Here is a 15,560-nt window from a genome sequence, read left to right on the forward strand (position 1 = left end):
AGGATAGCGAGAAGAAGGAAGTAGAGATCCTTCAACTGAAGTGAGAACCAGGAGAATCAACCAGGCAAGTGAGCAAGCCAGGGCAAGCAATTCCTGGCTGACACTGAGGCTCACTTGAATTTTGGAAGATCAGTTTGGTATACCTTTCTTTAAAACTACATTACATCTGCAGATTGCAGGCACAGTTAGTGAGAAGTGAGTTTATCTAGGGTTATAGATTAACCTGAAGTGTGTAGCAAAACCCAAGGACAAAGAAATTAGAGTGTATGCAAAGAGGAAGTAGTAATGATTAGAAATTGAGAGTATGTGCAGATCAGAAATGTTGTGATTGGCCATGGATTTTTAACCTCAGTAAAAAGTGGAACAGGTAGGCTAAAGATGAGAAGCATGATCTACTAACTTGTGTAACCACTGACATGTGTTTCAGATTTTGTAGAGTTCATTTGGGATCCCCTGTCAACCTCACAGACAAGAAGTTTAACAGTGCACTGCAGACTGGTGTTTGAACATTCCGCTTCTGAAAATGAAGTTAGTAAAAGCAAACAGGTAATGATTTCTGCCGATTTGGGTTTTAGCTCAATGGTAGATCACTAACCATGGAACCATGAGTTCAATCCCCAATACCAAACAAAATAAAATAATTTATACAAGCTCATATTTTAATATGTGGATATATTACCTAGAAAGTGATATCTCTTTTTAAGCCAGAATAGAAAGTATTTAAAAGTTGGGGTAAAATAAAATTTGCATTTTGTTTTTGTTGTTATAACTATTGGTACAGGACTCTTAAAGTATGTTACTTATAATTAAGTGGAGAAAGAAATAAAATTTTATTTAGTTCAGTATGCTTTTGTGGAAAAATGCATTTGCTTAAATTGTACATTGTAATTGTAAGGTCTAGAGCAGCTTAATGTGTTCTACATACTGCATCTTTTTATTGGTAGTAAGCCAATTTCAATTTTCAATAAATGGAGTCTTTCTAAAAATGAGAACAGCATGTCACTATAGAAATGTTGCTGATAGGGGTGCACCCACACGCTGAGACAATGGGGATGATCTATCGGGAACTCACCAAGGCCAGGTGGCCTGGGTCTGAAAAAGCATGGGATAAAACCGGACTCGCTGAACATAGCAGACAATGAGGACTACTGAGAACTCAAGAACAATGGCAATGGGTTTTGATCCTACTGCACGTACTGGCTTTGTGGGAGCCTAGGCAGTTTGGATGCTCACCTTACTAGACCTGGATGGAGGTGGGTGGTCCTTGGACTTCCCACAGGGCAGGGAACCCTGATTGCTCTTCAGGCTGATGAGGGAGGGGGACTTGATTGGAGGAGGGAGAGAGAAATGGGAGGCGGTGGCGGGGAGGAGGCAGAAATCTTTAATAAATAAATAAATTTTTTAAAAAAAAGAAAGAAATGTTGCTGATAATAAAATAAACTCCCATCATCTGTTCATCTTAGTAGTAGTAATTAGAGCTGGATATTTTCATTCAGCCTTTATTCTCAGTTATCTTAGTGGATCTGAGTGTTTACATATATAGATGTCAGAGGCTTTAGCTACTTACTATTTCATGCAATAGATGCATATAATATAATGTCCTTTAAGTTGAGTTACTGAATTCAATATTTGTCTCATTTATAATTGTTGGTATACAAACCAAATGAATTATCCAAAGTGGGATTACTGTGTCAGAGGACAGACAAGCCAACAAAGACCCGCATCTACACTTTATGGAAGGCTTGTAGGAATCAGAAGGAAAGAATAGGGCCTGTTGTTTTTTTTTAAAAAAGACAAACAAAAAATAAGACCTTAGGCAGATAGCTTGGAGGTCTTTATGGGAAGCTGCCCCAAACCACACTGCTCTTCAAAGTGAGACTAAAGTACAGTGAACGGGCTGTACTCCCCAGATTTTTTTTAAAAAAAGAAAAGAAACAGAAAAGGAAAAAAAAAAAACCAAGCAGGGAAACAGTATAGTAAGGATGGAAGGTGTGTAACCCTGACTGGCCTGGAGTCACAGAGATCTGCATATCTTGTGTTAGCATTACAGGCATGTGCCACCAAGCTTGAAAGAAAACGGAATGTCTTAGACACAGCTAGGAGGACTACAGATGGGATTCCACTATTGAGTTTCGTTGTTTTGTTTTTCTCTTTACTGATTAAATTTGTTCTTTGACAGTTTCATGTGTACATAATACACTGTCTACTCTCACCCCAGCTCTCTCATCTCCCTTCTGCCTCTGCCATCCTTTCCTCCCACGGCTCCCTTCCTATGTCTAGATCCTTTTGTTTTGTGACCCTTTGATTCTAAACAGGACTGTGTGTGGCCATGGGTTTGGAACTGTATTGCAGCCTGATAGACTCCAATAACTGTCCCTCCTCCAGAATCCATCAGTAGTTCACCAGGCAGGGATAGCACCCCATGACCTCCCCAGTCCATGATTGGCTCTTGACATCCCAGGCTTACACAGATAGACAGCCACTGCGCTCAGATCTCGTGTTTGCCATGGCTGTGCCATTTCCTGAAGATAGCATTTCGTATCTCTTCTCCCTATCTTCTGCAGCATTTCTTTTGTACTAAAGAGAAGGGTATAATGTCCTATTTGGGGCATTCACCTCCATTTACTGCAAAGACAGCTTTTCTGGTTAAGGATGAGTAGCAGTTGTCTGTGGATAACATAAATATTTAAGCTGCAGTTTGATACCACATCAGTTGGCTAGACCCTAGTGAGGAGGGTGCCCCTAGGCCCTATGATCTTCAGATACTACCATCCTAGTTATCATTGTACAAAGCTGAATACAAGGTCATGAGCTATATTCCAGCAATTCCATTTTAGTGTATATATTCTGTATACATTAAGAGACTTCTGCTAGGTATTTTATAGCAACATTAAGCATAATGTACCCCCTAATAGGAAACCATCGAGTGTCTAATACTAGTTTGTGCGTGAAAGTGATTCACCGACAACCACATGCATCTTCCAAGTTCCTACAGTGTTGTAACAGTGTTGTGCCTGCAGAACAATTCACACCATTAAAATTTCCTGATTTGGTTACTATATTTCCAATTATGGCTTGCTGATGCTTTCCAAATTTTTAAATAGGATTTACTTAAATCTGTTGCTGAAAGAATTAAGAAGTCAATAGAAGATGATGTTTTTATTCCTCTATATCCTAAGAGGTAAGAGCTCTTAATTTTTATACTGTTGGAAATAGCTTTTCTTTGAGGAGGAATAGGGTCCTGTAAGACACAGCCAGATATAGCTCAGGCTGTTCCTGAACTTTCTACAAAGTTGAGAATAATGTTGAATTCCTCAACATTATGTGTGTGCTCCTGCCCTCACCTCCCAAATGCTGGAATTAGAGGCATGTGCCATCCTATCTAGCCCTTAGAGAATACAAATTTGTAGGATGTAATGCAAAAATCACTTTAGTCTTTTCTAGAGCTAAAACACTTACTTACTGTTCTAAGATGCAAACCGAGATTTTAGCAAGTATTTCTCTAAATCATGTGCCCCACATATGTATGATATTTAACATTTGGACACTGTGTATTTGAGTGTTTCCTGTGTTTAAATTTACCCTAGAATCAGGAGGTTGTAACCTAGAGAAGTAAAGAACAACATGCTTAGCTCCACCATTCTGGGTTGTTTGACCTTGGGTCCTTGCTGTCATTATCATCAGTACAAGGCGGGAGAAATCAATAGCTACCCCCACAGGACAGCAGGATGATGAAGACACTGTTCAGAACAGAGCAGTGCCGTGTACAGAGGATGCATAGCACAGCCTCTGTACATCTGTTCATCTTAGGAAACATGGGGCTTGATTTATGGTCATATACTTGCCAAGAAAACCTTCTTGGTAGTGATGATTTGTGAACTCTAGCTACCCAATGATACTCCCACGATGGAAGTTAGGAGGGGGAAACTTGGTGATCCTGGTTTATCTGAGTCAGGAAGAGATATCTGCAAATAAAAATTATGCCCCAGTAAGTTTTGGTTTTGTTCTGTTTTAGGTAACTAATATAGTCACATAGTTCAAATTATGCTTGTGGTTTATTCATATTTAAGGCAATTGCTTGAATCTTTTGGCTAAAATCAAGTATATCTTTAAAATGAGAAGGTGTTTTGTTTTTAAGATTTATATATTGTGAACATTTGCCTGTGTATATATGTGTATATGTGTGTTTAGTTGCCAGAAGAGGTCAAAAGAGCATTGGATCCCCTGGAGCTGCAATTACAGTCAGTTGTGAACCACACAACTGTGGGTGCTAGAAACTGACCCCGGTCCTCTGCAGGAACAGCAAGTGCTCTTAACTGCTGGACTATTTCTCCAGTTCCCTAAAATGAGATATACTTACTTTTACTCTGACTTTTGACTGCAGATTTTTGCCATTTATCTTATATATGCTATAACTTTATTTCCCCCTCATTCTATATGAGATGAAGTATATTATAAGCAGGTACAAGCAGTTTTGTTCCTTTCTCAGTGCACAGTAGGCATGTAGGTTTTCTATAACTGACCAGCATGTGAGTGATAATCTTACCAACAGCGAGGTTATAAACAAACGGGCAGATACATGGTTCTGTGCTCGGGCAGTTATATCTACAAGACACACTTGCAGAAATTCATTGTTGGTTGAGTGTGGATGCATTTATAATTCTTGGTAGATACCACCAGAGTGCCCTGATTAATTTTTCATTTAAGTTGTTTAGTTAAAAATAAACAAAAAGGGACCAGAGAGATCACTTGGTAGTTAAGAGTATAATGCTCTTTCAGAGCTGACTGGAGTTTGATTCCCAGCATCCAGGTTGGGCAGCTTACAACTGCCTGTAACTCCAGCTCTAGGGACTCCAGTGGCCTCTTCTAGCCTCTGCAGGCAATGCATTCCTGTGCACAAACTATACACAGAATTCAAAACACAACAAACAACAAAAAGTTGTTGTAATAGGGAGCTGCGGGCTGTGTTCCCAACACCCCGGCCGCCTGGCTAGCTTATACCCCGAAATAATTACACGGAAACTGTATTCTTTTAAACACCGCTTGGCCCATTATATCTAGCCTTTTCTCGGCTAACTCTCGCACCTGGACTAGCCCATTTCTAATAATCTGTGTAGCCCACGAGCTGGCTTACCAGGAATGATCTTAACATGCGTCTGCCTGGAGTGGGAGAATCATGGCGACTCACTGACTCAGCTTCTTTCTCCCAACCTTCTGTTCTGTTTACTCCTTTCACCTATGTTTCAAACTGTCAGGGCCAAGCAGTTTCTTTATTGCTCAACCAATGAAATCAACAGATTGATATATGACACTCCCACATCAAAAAGTTCTATTTTTTTTTTTGCGGTTTTATTCTGAAAGAATAATAGTCCTTTATATCTTCTCTTTTTCCTTTCCTTCCCCCTCCTCCTCATTTGTTTCAAATTAGTTCTGAAGAAGGAAAGATGTCACCACATTCAAAGTTTCAAGAAAGGCAGTTCTGGGGGGCTCTAAAGGTAAGCAGAGTACTGTCTTTAAAATATATCTCTGTTATACATATGTGTTGAAGTCCACTCTGCCACTACAGTACAAAAGCACTAATAGTTTTGAGACATAGTCTCACTATATAGTCCTGGCTCTCCTGGTCTTTGCTATGGAGATCAGGCTGCCTTGTCGTAGGCCTTCCTGTCTCTGCCTCCTGTGTACTGGAATTAAAGGCATGTGCTACCATGCCCAGCCTTATTCTGATTTACTTTTTAATATTTCTAAAGGTCCTTTAAAAATGTGAAAGCAGTTTTTGTCTCATGGACCCTACAAAAGAAGCACTGGGTTGAATTTAATCTTAAGCTACCCTTGATTGAAAAGCTAAAGTTAAAGCCACAGTCAAGTTAGTGGAGATCAGTTCCAGTGATGTTTCAAGTGAAGCATCAGAAGGATGCCACAGCTGACATGTGAGGAACATAAGACGTATCACAGCCAAGTGCCTGATGTTGGCACCTGGTGTTATACTATTCTTAACATGTAGGAGATACAGGCTTGGGGGAGACCGAAATCTCCTTTGGATGTAGTAAAAACACACAGAACTGTGGAGACGTCCCTGTTCCAGGGGTTAGGCCACAGCTGAGAATTTGACAGCAGTTATGCATAGGCAGTATTTGGCCATGATTGACAAGTTTTGAAAAGACTAGGATGGGGAATGGAGTGGGGGTGGGGTCTTCAGATGTACCTTATAATGAATTGTGAACCTTTGTGCCTCAAGGAGCTAAAGAATGAAAATGAGTATTAAATGCCATGATAAAGAACTAGGGGGTAATAAATGTCCATTGTGTTTGAGAAATTAGAAGGACATGTCCTTAGCAGGAGCAGTTTCAATGCAGAGAGTGAATGTGTGTCCTGGCCAGACCAGGGAAGATGCTTTCCAGGACAGGCAGCGATGACAATGACACTGTGAAGTGTGGCATGTTATTAGCCCAGATGTCATTCAGCACTCAGAATACTAGAAAAAGACACAGATTTCTCACAATTCACAGAAACTTGAATTCAGCCCTCCAAATGCAACATGTATTCATTGAAGATCTTATTATGAGGCACTTAACCTGTTATCAGGAAACTCTTAGGTTGTCTTGTTTTACTGTCAGCTACGAGGTTCTTGGCATTGCCAGGCTTCCTAGAAGCACACGTTAATACCAGCACTAGCCTTGGCATTGCTTTCTGATCCTGGTAAACTGCACTCTTAGACTTAGTGGCCGCAGACAATAAGAAGATAGGTTACAGTGGGGCACTGATCTAGAGGGGCTGCAGTGGAGCTGCATGATGTATATTGGGTTCGGTTACCCTAATAATAGAAGTAGGATGAGCAAATACATGGAGGTGAGGATCAAGTATTTACTTGAGAATGTTCTTTGTTCCAAAGCTGGCATTTACAACAGGGCCAACTAGTGAGAGTTAGGGAGCTGGACCAGTTGTTCATCTACCATTACAGCTTTTAGGGCAGACACATATAATTACTTGGTATTTCTTTTAGCTCTTCCGCAATATTCTTCTTTGGAATGGACTTCTCCCAGATGACACCTTGCAAGATCTAGGACTAGGGAAGCTGCTGAATCGCTGTCTTATTATTGCTCTTACTCATGCCTTCCCTGGACCAGATGCTGTTAAAAAGTGCAGCCAGGTAAGCTATATGGAGTCAATTCTAATTGTGTCATTAATGTCTATAATTTTCAGTGTGGTGACTTATATCTCTAATCCCATCATTAGAGAAACTGAGGTATAAGTATTGCAAGCTCCAGGTCAGCCTGGACTACAAGGTTAGACCGTCCCTCAAAACAGTAACAGCAGAGATTTAAGTAGTAGGATTGGAGAGATGTCTCAGTGGTTAAGACTGCATACTGCTCTTTAGTTTAGTTCATAGTTCCAACATGGGCAGCTCATAACACCTGTAACTTCAGCACTGATGGGGAATCCAGTGCCCTCTTCTGGCCTCTTCAGGAACTTGTACATAAACATATGAAGACATGAATGAATCTTTAAAGATTTAGTTATTGAAATCTATATTGCAACCATATAATTAAATTTTGGAGATTGCACATGAGTAAACAAATCAGTTAACAGCAAAACCCAGCAGCTACTTTCATATTTAAGAATCAGTATTCTGGTTTGAAACAACAGTGGTGGAAGAAATTAATGATGCCAGGAGCCAAGTACGGTTTGTACACTCCGTATCTCAGTACTTCAGGGGCTCAGACAGGAAGATCGTGAGTTCAAGACAAACTAAGACAGAAGGGAGGCAGGGAGAAAAGGAAGAAGGAAAATTAAAAAGAGTTAAAGAACTAGGTTAGAAATTAGGAAAGCAGCTATAATGCATAAGATTAAACTCTACATCAAATTCAAAAAGTCTGGAAGTGGCCCCAAAATATACATGTCAAATCACCACATATGGGTATGGAAAACAACCTGCAAACAATGTAGCAAAGAGTGAGAGCACCACCAGAACTGCTAGTCAGTGTACTGCAAAGATGCTTGTATAGCCAGCAGTGCAGAACAGTGGGGCTTTGCTGTTACTATTTCACTAAAATCCCAGTTGTGATGTAAGCCTGGGCTGCTACCATTCTTGGGCTGTAGAAGCCTTGTGGCCTGTAGTGTCCAGCGTACTAGTTCTGTAAAACGGATTCCACTGTCAAGAGAACACAGCTCTTCAGGGCAATGTTGAAAGCTTTAAACATTGACTTCTAAGAATTTATGCTAGGACAAAATCAGAGTTGAACATATAGATTTTAAGTACAAAGAACATTATAGCATTATTTACTGAAGGTAGCCCAAACTACCTGCATCAGTTACTTTTGTGTTGTTGTGATAAAACACCATGACCAAAGGAGACTTAAAGAAGAGCGCGTGTGTTTGGGCTGTAGTTTCAGAGGGAGAGTCTGTAATGGAGGGGAAGGCCTGACAGCAAAATGCTGAGATCATATTTTCGGCCCCACCAGTGACAGACTTCTTCCAGTAAGGCTCCACGCCCCCCCCCCCTACACACACACAGGTTCTCTAACCTCCCCAAGCAGCACTATGAACTGGGGGACCAAGTGTTCAAATTTTCAAATATATGGACCTAGGGAGGCTGTTTTTATTCAAAACACTACAATGCTCAAATGTCTCCAAAACATTTGATCTGCCCGTAAGGTAAACGTCATGGTATTAAATGGTGCTTAGGAAGCCAGGCTTGGTAGCACAACCATAATCCCATCCTTATAGTTCTTAAATTTAAATCATTCTCTGTGTGGAATGTTCTCAAGTTGACTGCAAAGTCATCTCAAAAGTAGTGAAGGAGAAGTGTGTTTACACAACTTCTACAGCAGGTTTGAGAAGCAGGCCACAGGTCAACAGAATGGTCTCACCTCATACATGGACAGGCTTGCTGGCTCCATGAGAACTTCCAGACACATGTAATATAGCAAAGCACCGGAAAGCACATACAAATGACAGTTCCATTCTAGTGAAGACAGGTTCCAAAACTTTTAAAGACAGGTAGTTTGACAAGCAGCTCTTCCATGTCTCTGTCTTTTGCAGTCCCACATCTGTAGTAATAGGAGCGGGGGGGGGCTGCATCCCCAGCACCCCAGCCGCCTGCTAGCTTCTGCCCCGAAATAACAACACACAAACTATATTCATTTAAACACTGCTTGGCCCATTATATCTAGCCTCTTCTAGGCTAATTCTCACATATTAATTTAGCCCATTTCTAATCATCTGTGTAGCGCCCCTAGGTGCGCTTACCAGGAAGATTCTAGCCTACGTCCATCCTGGGTCGGAGCTTCATCGCGTGCGTCTGGCCTGGCGAGGGGAGCATGGTGTCTCTGCTCCAGAGAGCAGAGCTGTCAGTCTGAGCTCACTTCCTCTTCCTCCCAGCATTCTGTTCTGTTTACTCCTCCCACCTATGTTTTAACCTATGAGGGCCAGCCAAGCAGTTTCTTTATTGCTTAACCAATGAAATCAACAGATTGATATATGACACTCCCACATCATACATCTGCATTTTTTCTCAATAATTAATAATACAGTCCTTTTTTTTCTAGCCTTTACTTTATATTGCGTTTGTTGATGCTGCTGCTGCTAAGTCTGGACTTGAGGCCTCAGATGCTTTAAACACCTACTCTGCCACCTACACATTCAGCAACACCCAGTCCTGTCATTGTTTTGAGACAGGATCTGTCTGCTACCAAGGCTGGCTGGCTTTGGACTCAAATCCGTTTCTGCCTTGGGCCTCTCAGATGCTAGAATTACAGATGCCTACCACCATTTTCACCATTTTTTACAACTGTTTTAAGGCTGGCACCAGCTCTCTTTTATAAGATACTTTCCAGAATCTGTATTCCATTACAGAGGTGCTTTTGCTTTTTCTCCAGATCCTGGTCTTGATGGTACCAGTGACAGCATGGCCTGCTCGACTATCCAGAATTGTTATTTTTGGAAAAGGCTTTTTTTTTTTTTTTGCTTGTTTGTTTTGTCTCATGTGCACTACAGTGATCTCTTTGGCCTCTATGGACATAGAAGGCGCACTGGTATAGGACGAATTGTCATTCCTTTCCTTCCATTTAACATTTACAATCACCTGTTGATTTCTTCTCTTGAATGTTTGTGTATGTGGAATTATAAGCATTGCTAAACAGTGCACAGAGCAGATTCCATCTGCTTTAAGCTTTTAGCAATGAAGAATTTTTTTTTAATCAAGTGACTTTTTTTCCATTTCAGTCATCTTGTATATATGGATGTTTTGCCTGCTTATATATTTGTACTGTGTGATTGCAGTACCTGAGGTCAGAAGGGGACATCAAATCTCTTGGAACTGGAGTTACAGATGGTTGGGAGCTATCATGTGGGCTACAGGAATCAAACTTGGGTCCTCTGGAAGAACAGCCAGTGCTGCTACCCACTGAGCTCTCTCTCAAGCTATATCACCTTTGACACAGGAAAGGGAAATCTCAAACTTTCTTTGCTCTTGTGCTTTAAGCCTGCCATGTGTCTTGACAGATAGCAGCCTGTCTACCAGAGAAATGGTTTGAGAACTCTGCTATGAGGACATCAATTCCCCAACTAGAAAACTTCATTCAGTTTTTGTTGCGGTCTGCACGTAAATTATCCACAAGTGAATTCAGGTAATGTTCATTTAATCTTTCACCTCCAAAGCATAGTTCAAGGATTTTGAATGCTTTCAGCAATTTTAAGGAAGATTTGTACTTTTACTATGATTTTTAACATCTGGATTTACAGATGTAACTAGTCTGGCATAGTATTTGCCTAACAGCACAAAGCCCTGGGTTCAATACAAGAACTCATAAACCAGGCATTGTAGCACATGCCTAGAATCCTTCTGTAGTATTGATGAAGTCTTGGTGTGACTGCTCCAGCAACTGGCAGTATCCTGGCTGTAGAAGCTAACAGCACTGCACTGTGGAGACTCTGATTAGCTGGCTTGCTTGTTTTCTGCTTTTTATTGCCAGTCACATTCAAATTTTCCAGGATACTCTATTTGGGCTTTGCAATTACAATCATGAGGTGTATGAAGCTGGGGCCAGTCTAAGAAATCCATCATTGGGCTGTTTTGTCTGTGCTGGTACTACAGTATGCTCATTGCTCATGCAAATAGATATGATACAGGCCGCCACCGACATGCTGTAATGCACACGTGTCTATGTGGCGAATACAAAAATGATGCGTGTAGTCAGCGTCGAGTATGGTGTAATATGCACAGCTGTATGTGCTGTGCTTTTATGGAGCTATGAGCACATGTTTGTTCACGCCAGCAGCACAGCATGTAACATGTTTCTGTGTGGCATGATAGTGTCACTGTGCCTTAGGATTAACCAGCACTTCACCCAGTGATGTAACAGACTTTAGATATTGACTTAGGTGGAGCTCCTGTTTCAGGTACTGATAGTACTGAGTCCACTGTGACTCCCTTCACGTTACAGCACTTTTTCTTCTAAATTCATCTCTTTGATCATTTTATTTCATCTTACGTTTTGTCCTAAGGATCAAGCTTAGGGCCCACTGCACTAAAGACTTTCTACCACTCATACACCTGTAGGCTCTACTGCATTAGCAGGGAGTCAACACTTTTTGGTTTTGCTTTTCAGGAATGAAGTCAATGAAATAATTCTCATCCTGATGAAGGTAAAAGCTTTGAGTCAAGCCGAATCCCTTATAGAGGAATATCACCTGGAACCCCCCACACCCCCAGTTACAGGCGTTTGAGTGCACTGTGGGAGGTGAGAGTCATTGATGAGAGTGCTCAGTTCCACTCCTGTGCACAGTGCCTCTTCATCCTCTGCCCGCCGCAGTGTCCTGGAGGCCGTCCTTCCTGGCGCTGTGTGACCAAGGGCGCTACCTGCACAGCAGCAGCTGTTCTTCCTCAGGCTGAGGAGTTGGAAGAAATCGGGTACACAGAAGCATGTCCAGAGTTAAACCCATTGTCAGCTTTGGCATCCCTTTTTTTGGGGGGTGGGGGGGTGGGGTTCGAGACAGGGTTTCTCTGTTGCTTTGAAACCTGTCCTGGAACTAGCTCTTGTAGACCAGGCTGGCCCTGAAATCACAGAGATCCACCTGCCTTTGCCTCCTGAGTGCTGGGATTAAAGGCGTGAGCCACCACAAACTCCCACTGTTTACAAATCAGCTAATGAGGAAATCTTAGGCTGAACTGCTTAATTATGAGATGGTTAACACATTTTTATAACAAATTGTCCTTCCAAAATGTGTACTAGTTGATTGTATGAACTCAGTACTAGTGAGTCTCCAGATTTTTAATTCATTGCTAATTTGTTAGGAAAAAAAATCTTTTTTTAAAAAAGGTTTATTTTTATATGTGTGGTTATGTATACACCTGGGTGACTTTATGTAGACCACTTCCATGCAGAGACCAGAAAAGGCCAGAGGGCATCAGATTCTCTGGAACTAGGGGTCCAGGGGATTGTGGCCCACCTGATATAGTTGCTGGGAGTTAAACCCAGGCCCTCAGGAAGAGATCTTAACCACTAAGTTGTTCCTCCAGCCCCTGTTGAAGAAGGAAGACATATTGGTTTGGGTCATCTGTAATTCTTTGTGAACTATATCCATCTTTTTCTAGAGACATTATACTTCCATATTAAAAATAATATTGATCTTTTGCCTGTCCTCTGGCAAATAATTTATCAGAAAACAACATTTTTCTTTGAATTTTAAGTTTTTTTTTAATGGAGTTATCACTTGGTAGCAAGTTAGGCTTTTTTGTTTTGTTATCATTCACGGTAGAATTAAGAAGGCCACTGCAATTTTAAATACAGAAATGTAAAGTATTTGTCATATTAAGGAAGTCTAAGGCAAGGTAGTTAAGAAATTAGGAATTTTTTGCAAAATCATTTTATTTGTGTTAAGTCTGTTAAGCTACTCAGTGATGACCCTGTGTATAAATTATTGCCCTAAAGGTAGTTGGAAAATGTTGGTTATATTGTAAGATGTGACCCTGGCCCACGTTTACATACTTGGAAGCCCTACTTTCAAGACTGCATGTAATGTGAACAGCTGACATGCTATCGCTGTAGCAGTGAAAGCTTGTGGTTCTCTACGTGCAGATGTTAAAACTGTTATGCAAACTGCACAAACAGAATACCACATAGACAGCCCAAACACTGCTGAATCCTCAGTTCATGTTAATGTCGTTTTAGACAGCTGCTCATTACAAAAGCATGTGTGTATGTATACAGAAAGTTTTGTATATAAATGGCAAAGACTTTATTACATTAAATTTTCCAGGGTTTTGTTGTTGTCATTTTTTTTGAGATAGGGTTTCTCTGTAGCTTTGGAGCCTGTCCTGGAACTAGCTCTGTAGACCAGGCTGGCCTCAAACTCAGAGATCCACCTGCCTCTGCCTCCCAAGTGCTGTGGTCAAAGGCATGCACCACCACTGCCTGGCTTGAATTATCTAGTTTTTTAACTGTTCCAGTGGACTTTTGGAAGCTGTTCTCTGGCTTTGGATTTTTTAGAGATAGATGTGGGTACAGATACTCTCATTGGTCTAACCTGGGCAGACACTCTGGAAACACTGGAATTGAAACATGCTGTGAAGCCAGCCCAGCCATCACTGTGGAATGGATGCACTGGCATAGCAGGGCAGACACTCATCTGGTGATTTGCTCACGGACTCCTAGCCAGCTGGGACTACAGGAGACCCTGACACACCTTTCATTCTTTATCTCAGCTGGTCCAGTTCTATTCTCTCTGGAGACTGGGTCTCATTCTGAGGTGTTAGTGACACTGATCTTGGGACCCTTCTGCCTCCCAAGACCTCGGATTGCAGGCCGTGTCACCACACCTGGCAAGAAAAACTGTAAAAGGGCCTAACTGGGGAGAGAGAGACCATGTTCATGAATTAGAAAACTAACTTGGGGTAGATTTTATTCTCCTTACACTGACTCATAAATGTAATGTCAGCACTGAAACAGGTAAGGGAAATAAACATGCAGGTGCACAACCTAGGGCTGGTACTCGACAGAGAATCCCCAGACCAGTACTGACAGAACCAGCTGAGTAAGCCTTAGTTCCACCTCATTTTTCTACCCACCCACAACACACAAACAGACAAGTCACAGATCTAACTGGAAACTCTAAAACAGAGACTCGGGAAAATCAGAGATGTGACTCAGGCAGAGACTGGAGAAGCTCAGCAGAGTTCGGTTCCCAGCACCCATAGTCACTTAAGGAAGGAAGAGGTACTGGGTATCTAAACTCCAAATAACAGTTCCAGAAAGATGAGAGAAAAGCAACAACTGCCAAGTTTCCCAGAACATGAGTCACTGCATTGAAAGGTTAACCCCAAAATGTGGATACAAATATACCAGCACCAAGGCACAATGCTATCATGTCATTACCATGAAGACTTAAAACTACACACTTTGAAGTCATAAGGAGCAGAAGCCAGAATGACTGTTTCTCAACATGGCACTCAAGCGCTAATACCAGAATTGTAACGAGGAAACAGAAAGCAGATTGACAGTACAGGTCAGATCATCACTTTCAGGAGTAAAATGGCCACATGAGGGAAAGGACTCAAGAACACGAGAGGCACACCATGTATGCCATGGAGGTCAGTGCACAACTTCTCTGAAGGTAGTAAAGTTCCGCTCCATCTACAGGAGATAGCCATGAAGACGAAACAAGGACTGCATAAAGTGCTCACCAGAAAAGCCACCCCGAGATGAGAGGCTCCAGAGGGCAGGTCTGGGCACTGACTCACTGATGGAGACACCAAGATCCAGGCTAGCTCTTGTGATGTTACAGGTGGGCTAGCCTTTACTCTGATGCATTCCAGCTTCCCAACCCATGATGGATTACCAAGTACACTCCTGTCCCCACAGTTTTAACCCCCTAGGGCTTGACTCATGCAGAAAGTAAGAAAAATACACTCTGACCAACTTCCTGCTGGACACTCACTACCCAGTCCACACTGTGGCCTCCCAGGTGCTTGGGGTGTCTTCTGTTGAGCAGAATTGACTTACACTTGACCTACAGAATTCTCACAAGTGGTTTCTATAAACTCTGAGGGGGAAATGAATCCAGATGACAACTCAGACTGCACCTTCTCCTTGAAACTTCCGCAGGAAAACAGCCCCCTTTTCTACCTGCTAATGAGCCTGTCAACAAGGCATTTAATATTCTGTGTAGGGCTGGAGAGATGGCTAGTGACTGAGAGTTCAGTTTGCCAGCACCCATGTCAGGTGGGTCATAGCAGCTGCAACTCCAGTTCCTGAGAATCTTATTCCTTCTGGTCTCTAGACACCCATGTACATACAATACAGACTGGAGTGCTGGGAACTGAACTCCGGTCCTCTGCAAGAGCAAGTGCTCTTACCGATCCACCTCTACAGCACCTACTACACTTAACTCCCATACTGTTGTGTCTTTATGATTATTTCCCAATTTACTCCCCTTGCTCACATCCCAGTACGTCTCATTTTGGTGACGCTGACTCCCTGGCTCCAGAAAGGGAAGGAATGTTGGGTGATTTCTCATTGTGGCGCCATAAACTGATGTACAGACTTTATGCTAGGTACTGA

At 41.9% G+C, this 15,560-nt stretch overlaps 1 protein-coding gene across 2 annotated transcripts in view; it reads left to right on the top strand.

The window, feature by feature from the left end:
- Nucleotides 1–11,996, top strand: part of Gcfc2 (GC-rich sequence DNA-binding factor 2) — a 41,776-nt gene extending 29,780 nt beyond the window's left edge. For both annotated transcript variants that reach the window (XM_041634070.1, XM_041634079.1), the window contains 6 exons: nucleotides 428–546; nucleotides 3,105–3,181; nucleotides 5,429–5,495; nucleotides 7,004–7,150; nucleotides 10,504–10,628; nucleotides 11,610–11,996. In XM_041634070.1, the coding sequence (XP_041490004.1) occupies nucleotides 428–546; nucleotides 3,105–3,181; nucleotides 5,429–5,495; nucleotides 7,004–7,150; nucleotides 10,504–10,628; nucleotides 11,610–11,727 (653 nt within the window). In that variant the 3' untranslated portion in view covers nucleotides 11,728–11,996. The remainder of the gene's footprint in view (nucleotides 1–427; nucleotides 547–3,104; nucleotides 3,182–5,428; nucleotides 5,496–7,003; nucleotides 7,151–10,503; nucleotides 10,629–11,609) is intronic.
- The last annotated feature ends 3,564 nt before the right edge of the window (nucleotides 11,997–15,560 follow it).

This window comes from Microtus oregoni, unplaced genomic scaffold, assembly GCF_018167655.1.
Source record: "Microtus oregoni isolate MIOR12 unplaced genomic scaffold, Mior012 000002F_ref0000024, whole genome shotgun sequence".
Classification (NCBI taxonomy): Eukaryota; Metazoa; Chordata; class Mammalia; order Rodentia; family Cricetidae; genus Microtus; species Microtus oregoni.